At 45.4% G+C, this 7,500-nt stretch overlaps 2 protein-coding genes across 2 annotated transcripts in view; one reads left to right on the top strand and one right to left on the bottom strand.

Annotated features, from left to right (window-relative positions):
• LOC310824549 (ras-related protein Rab-39B) overlaps positions 1–1,341 on the bottom strand; it is a gene marked incomplete at both ends in the record, with an annotated part of 4,345 nt that extends 3,004 nt beyond the window's left edge. The window contains one exon of the mRNA XM_083697815.1: positions 1,127–1,341. Within this exon, the coding sequence (XP_083553941.1) occupies positions 1,127–1,341 (215 nt within the window). The remainder of the gene's footprint in view (positions 1–1,126) is intronic.
• Positions 1,342–4,176: 2,835 nt separating this feature from the next.
• On the top strand, positions 4,177–7,345 carry LOC310824548 (ras-related protein Rab-32; the record flags this gene model as incomplete). Its single annotated transcript, XM_083697814.1, has 3 exons — positions 4,177–4,702; positions 6,873–7,003; positions 7,196–7,345. Coding segments are annotated over exons 1-3 (474 nt in total), but the record flags the coding sequence as incomplete, so codon positions are not given.
• Positions 7,346–7,500: the final 155 nt, after the last annotated feature.

The raw sequence follows: 7,500 nt of genomic DNA, 5'->3' as shown, positions 1-7,500 counted from the left end.
CAGGTGAGGACAGCTTCCAACTGTCTGCTTCAGAGGCCCACACGGTGTCATAGACGCACAGGATGTGTCCGAAAGTATTTGAAAAGGGGATCCAGTCGGTAGTTAGTTATTTGTAACATGACAAACTCAAAACACACGCGCACACACACACGCACACAAATGAAAAGACACGCACACACAAAAACACACACACACACACACACACACACACACACACACACACACACACACACACACACACACACATGCCTGCACACGCACACACACACACACACGTGTGTACAAATACTTTCTGACACAATTGTTTTTCTACCTCAGTAGACGTGTCAAGCTTAGGGGCTGAGTTAATTTGAATATGTAAAATTTACTATTTATTCAAGTAAAATAAGCATACCTGTTTTTCAAGTTATTTTTCAACTGTCCCAAAGTCTGCAATAGAGTTTTGGTCACTTGATCTGCAGGTAACCTTTACCTCATGCACTTTGTATGCAGTGTTTCAATGAAGCACCTTAGACAAACAACCCTATCTAGCATCTCCCAACCAGCCCAAGCCAGCCTGCCCTATAAGTATCATGCCATCGTTGAGGTTACAAACTACTGCTTAGACCTCTGTAGTTTGGAGGGTGACAATCTAGACATGATCACTGCATACAGCATTAGTGGGCAATGCTACGATCTAAAACCTGGGTTTGAGGTTTATTCAGGGTACTCTTTGAACAGTCATACAAATACTGTCACTGGTAACCGTCTTTGAATAGAAATAATCCTCATATGAAAGATGGCCCTGTTCACTTTCAATGTGTCTGTTGGACGAGAAGCATCCTTGATGCGCGGGAGGAAGCTGTCCTCTGGTGTGATCACGGCCATAAATAAGCGCTGTCATCGTTAGCTGACTATTGGATGTAAACAACTGTCTAAATTATGAACTCGGAAATAGACTTTCTCTAGAAATCTCTCTCTCTCTCTCTCTCTCTCTCTCACACACACACACACACACAAACACACACACACACACACTCACGCACACACACTCACGCAGACCCACGCACGCACACACACACATACACACACACACACACACACACACACACACACACACACACACACACACACACACACTGCCTACCTGAAGCGCTCCTGGCCCGCAGTGTCCCAGATTTGTAGTTTGATGCGTTTCCCAGGCTCGATCTCAACCAGGCGAGAGAAGAAATCCACGCCGACTGTGGGATCCGACACCTGGGCGAAGCGTCCCTCGGTGAACCGCCGAATAAGGCACGATTTCCCAACCGTCGAGTCCCCAATTACGATCAGTCGGAACTGGTACAGCCATATCGCCTCCATGACTGTCTAGCGTCTGTTGAAACGCAAAAACACACGCACACACACACACACACACACACACACACACGCACACACACACGCACACATTCACACCCACGCAGACACAGTGCAAAGACCAGAGTTACAACAATAGTGCTTACATGGGCAAGATTACAACCATACCCCGCAGCCAGCTAGCGGAGATTTCCACCACCCTCCCCCACCGTGCGTACTCTTAGCCCGGCTTCCCAGCAGAGAGCTGCTTGTGAATGATAAAGAGGGGACGAAAGAACAGAATACCGACACTACGTATCTAGGCTACCTTTTTGCATCTCTCCAACGCCCCTCTAACGCTCCCGATCCATTAGTGACAATTACGAGAGAAAAAAATTAGGCATATAACTCTTTAGGTAAGATTAAGCTTACATTGTAATATTTGATAGTACTATAGGGCCTGTTCTAATAGCCCTCCCGCTATGATAGACCTATTATATCGCCCATACGTAATTACACCCATGTGATTTGGCAATCCGCTTACTTTCAAATCACTTGATCATTAATATGCACTGCTTGATATGTTTGGGGTTATAAACGATTGACTTTGATAAAATATTCGTTTTGAATCTACTTTTCCTATTGCAGTTGCATATTGCATTTGCAGTGGATGTGGCCAACCTGTGCGAAATGTGACCATCAGGCCAAGACGACAGATGACGGGCCTATATATGAAACACAAATCGAATCGTCATACAACATCTGTATCATATATAAGCTAATATGAAGTAGCCTATTATAGGCTATCCAGCCGAAAGGTCTATCTATCTAATGCCAACTCTGGACACATCGCCACTACCTCACTCCAGCAGGGATTACATAGCCCCGTCGGTATGCAAACACCACTGTAGACAGATCCCCAGCGAATAACTCCCGCTGTTGCCTCATACCGGATATAGGCTATACAGTTAGAAGAATCATAGCAGGCAGGCCTGTAGGAACCTATACAATATACCCCTACATTTCATGACGACCATATGGTCAAATAGAGACAGTTGTTTCATCCAGACGTGTGTGCTTTAGGCCTGAAAACCCGAAAAACGGATTTGTTTTATTTCAGACCTTACACCAAGGTCAATATATTGCCTGCCTCCATTTTGCCATCTTGAAGAGGCACTGAATCCCTAAATCATCACACTGCATTCTTGTCTTCTGTAGGAATCAAATCAAGTGCAATGACAGGTTACGGGATGCGGAGCTTTGTAGAACATCAGACCAGCAAAACATTCATTTTGAATAGCCTTCCAGAATCAGACAGGTCGCTTATACTAATGTCGAGTCGGTACTTGACACTAAATAAGGCTGTTGGAGACGGTCTATCGTAGGCCTGCTTGGTAAACATCAAAATGACATGATATTGAATTATTTCATCTTACATTGTTTATTGCGCCGTTCAGAAAGGTGCAGGCCCCATTGCATCAAGAAGACCGCCTCCTCTCTCGAAAAACAAACACTGAAATAACAAGATACCTTCACAGCAACACATGAACTGCAATTAGCCTACGATTCCCTTGAAAATATCCAGCCGTGATCTCGTCGTGATCTCTTTATAATGGTAGCCTAACAGTTGGCAAAAAAACGGCCGCAAAACAGGTGCAAAAGACTCCTCTTTTGGCTATACTCTATCTAGCATAATGCTAAATATTCACTGATTCAGCTGCTGTTTGAAATCGCAGGCAGGCTATACGATACAATCCGAAGGGTCCGTTTTACGCATCCGTATCTTTCATTTCATGTTTTAAGGCCGATAAGTGTTTGGAGAGATTTCTGCTGATGAAATAGCAGCAACATCAGCGGCATCACATAGCCTGACTCATCCCGCATCAGTACCACTACCGTAAACCTCCGCATAGACGGGCACAACCACTTTCCAGCATCTTACGCTAAATCCACAGCGATCTGCAGTCAACAGTCCTAATAACATAGGCAGTCCTGGACGAAATGAGCTGTATGACCATACATGATTGACATGGAAGTCATGAGACAACATGGTGTCAAGATCACAGGGTCAAAATACATTGGCCCTCCCTCCTTGTCGCCTCGTCTTCATTTGCACCGGTGTAAGGTGAAAGCAAATTCCTAGGGAGCAGCCAACTGCCGTTTGCTTTGTTGGTTTGCCCGTAACTGTGTGACCTGGCTATTTTGGCCAGGTCAATCTTGTGGCCATGCCTCTCTCTTAAATCTCAATGGGATTATAACCAGGTAAAATAAAGTTGTTTAAAAAAGGCACTTGATAGGCACTACTGATACTCACTCTGTTGTGATTGGGAATGGGAGCTGAACACAGAGCAATCCAGACCCTAAAATGAAACACACACACACACACACACACACACACACACACACACACACACAAACAAACACACAAACACACACCCCCACACAATCATGCTTCCAAACTTTTAATAGGTTCATTGCTCTGACTTTAGATGCAGCCTATTTGTGAGGCCTTTGGTTGGTATCAGCAGGCGCACAGCAGGGAGGGTTGGTAACCTAGTGCGCTCACTGCGCTGTAGACCAGATATTCTGGTACATGTAGTTTTTTTCTTCTTCTAAGCAACCCAGGCAGAAACAGGCGGATCATCGATTTGGCTTCATGGAGGCAAGTTTATCGGAAAAAGGGGTGTGGTCGCAGAGACGGCAAACAGCTGACGGCTAGAGGATCTCAAGACACGGACGGGGCTGATAAGAGACCGCAGGCAAGTTGTCCTAAGTTGACAGTTTGTTTATGATTACGCTGACAGCGCTTTTAAGGAGTTCTCTTTTTTTCTCACAAGAGTTGGCGCGTTAAAGAGGAGGAGCTGCGCCGGCGGATGAGACGGCTCTCACTGTCCTACACACTACGGTGGACCCCATTTATTTAAAGTCGATGGCAATGACAACTTGAACACGAAAGAAACTTTTAGGGCAATTTTTTTGCAGGCCTTCATGTTGCCAAATGTTCAGAAACGTGACATATGTGAAGAATTATTAATTATTTTAGCGTCAGAAGATGTGGAGGATTATTTTCTTTAGTTGTCATACAAGCATCTTCAGGTAATGGGGAAGGGAGCTGCTTATTCTGCCTTTCACTCCCATGCTTTTGTATATGGACAACTATTTTGCCGTTTTCTGTCTTTTTAAATCTAACAAAACATGCAGCAGGAACGTTTGCTCAAGGTTCTCGTCATCGGCGACTTGGGGGTCGGAAAAACGTCAATCATTAAACGTTACGTTCATCAGATCTTCTCCCAGCACTATCGGGCGACCATCGGAGTCGACTTCGCACTCAAAGTCCTCAACTGGGATCACAAGACAGTGGTTAGACTGCAACTCTGGGACATCGCTGGTTCGTCCACGACTTAATGATCTAATACCTGACATATTTTTCATATCATTAGCCTATACAGACAGACACACACACACACACACACACACACACACACACACACACACACACACACACACACACACACACACACACACACACACACACACACACACACACACACACACACACACACACACACACACACACACACACCACAATGACTCTTTCTCACACACAGTTGACTATTTGACATCCAGCACATGACAGTTGATAGGATGGGAACTGCCATTCACGGTGAGGGAGTGGACTTTAGCCTGTCAACATTGGCAAGACAGTTTATGAAGTGTGTCAGTAGGCTTTTCTTATCATCCCTAACCACATCAATAACATCACAGCAATCTACAGGCTGTCACAGAGTGTGTGTGTGTGTGTGTGTGTGTGTGTGTGTGTGTGTGTGTGTGTGTGTGTGTGTGTGTGTGTGATTCAAGTTCACAACCTCACACCTGTTGAATGTTACGGCTGTAGTTTGAAGACTACGTGTGAGTTTAGTGGGGGAGGGTCACGTCTCTTCTCCTAAAGGCTACACCTGGGCAGAGGGAAGAACATGCACTTCATACCGTAACACTTCAAGATAGGGAAGTTCAGGACAGCGTTCCCTCTACAACGGCCAAGACCTCCTCCCCCTTCCCCCCCCCTCCCCCCTATTAATCCTGAGGTATTCATTCTCAGGCCGTGGGAACATGAGGAAGACACCTGGGCCCAGTATTTAAAAACTTTTAATCTGCATCAGAATGATTTTATCCAGGATCAGATTGAGCTGGTTGATATTGGCCATACTACTGAAAAATCTGCCAGCAGAACACTGGCAGAGGCTAGTGTCATTACACATCCTACATGGAATGTGTTGTTGTTAACTGCCCTCTCTCTCTCTCTCTCTCTCTCTCTCTCTCTCTCCCTCTCTCTATCTCTCTCTCTCTCTCTCTATCCTGCCTTCTGTATCTCTGACATTCATTCATTCATTCAATCTCTCATAATTCTCTCTCACATTCTTTCACTCTCTCTATCTCTTTCTCCTTCTCTCTATCTCTCATTCTCTCTCTCTCATTCTCTCTCTCTCTTGTTCTCTTTCTGTGTGTCTGAGGTCAGTGGTGAAACACAGTGTGTGTGTGTGTGTGTGTGTGTGTGTGTGTGTGTGTGTGTGTGCGTGTGTGTGTGTGTTGTATCTTTTAAATAGCCTGTGTGTGTCTTGTTTGTCCCTCCACTGGTCTCATGCTTATATCCCCGGTGTATTAACATCATGTGAGAGAGGTTATGTTCTGGGAGGAATCACTTAAACACGCACACACACACACACACACACACACACACACACACACACACACACACACACACACACACACACACACACACTCACACACACACACACACACACACACACACACACACACACACACACTCACACACACACACACACACACACACACACACACACACACAAACACACAAGTATACCATACACTCCCCACAAGTCCCCTATTTGTCATGCATTCACACAGTCACACAGAAACAGACTGAGGTTTACCTGCTATAAATATGCTGTCTGCAATGACCAATCACAAAGCTGCTACTTCATCACAACACAGAAAGCCCTTGAGGAAACAGCACACATACTACCTTACATGTATTTACATAGCATAACCATGTCATATACATCACCACACTTCATACCCCTCTGAGATCCTCTGTAACAAGAGAAGCACAGGGGTGGCTGGTGAGACTATTGACAGCACACAGATTTATTATTATTATTTTGTTGTTGTGGTTGTTGTTTTAATCTTTTTTTTATTTTACCCATGAAGTCCCATTGAAGTGGAAAGACCTCTTTTACAAGCAACACGAGCTAAAACAGTTGATATGAATGCTGCTGCTGTTGTTGTTGTTGTTGTTGTCATCCTTCCACAGGTCAGGAGCGCTATGGCAACATGATGCCTGTTGTTGTTGTTGTGGTTGTGGTTGTGGTTGTGGTTGTGGTTGTTGTTGTTGTTGTTGTTGTTGTGGTTGTGGTTGTGGTTGTTGTTGTTGTTGTGGTTGTTGTTGTTGTTGTTGTTGTTGTCATCCTTCCACAGATCAGGAGCGCTATGGCAACATGACACCTGTTGTTGTTGTTGTTGTTGTCGTTTTTCCACAGGTCAGGAGCGCTATGGCAACATGACGCGTGTGTACTACCGCGAGGCCGTTGGGGCACTGGTGGTCTTTGACATGACCAGAGCTTCCACCTTCCAGGCTGTGCTCAAGTGGAAGGGAGACCTGGACTCCAAGGTGTCATGAGAATGTCTCTTACTCTGTTGTTACGATTACAAAACGGTTGGGAAATGGGGTCAGCCTTGGCTCAAAGTCAATACATAACCTATTTTCAGTTGATAATACGACATCATTGCACAAGGGTAAAGAAATAAGAGGGAATGCTCCGGAACATGGACCTATTCTAGTTCTGTCATTCTGTGTTCCGAGGTTGCCCTGGTCAACGGACGACCTGTGCCGGCGGTCCTGCTGGCCAACAAGTGTGACCAGCTGCACCAGGGGCTGTGCCCCAAGATGCCCAAGATGGAGAACTTCACCAAGGACCACGGCTTCATAGGCTGGTACGAGACCTCCGCCAAGGTGAGTGCACACAGGGGTCACAGGGTCACAGGGTCAAGGGTCACAGGGTCACAGGGTCTAGAAGAGGCATAGTCGTATATCGTTAATTGGCGGCTTGCGGTAATAGTTCTATTTTACATGTAAGTTACGGACTACCAAATACAGCACAATCTCAA

This window comes from Argentina silus, assembly GCF_951799395.1.
Source record: "Argentina silus genome assembly, contig: scaffold_184, whole genome shotgun sequence".
Taxonomy (NCBI): domain Eukaryota; kingdom Metazoa; phylum Chordata; class Actinopteri; order Argentiniformes; family Argentinidae; genus Argentina; species Argentina silus.
This window is presented reverse-complemented; position numbering and strand designations above follow the sequence as displayed.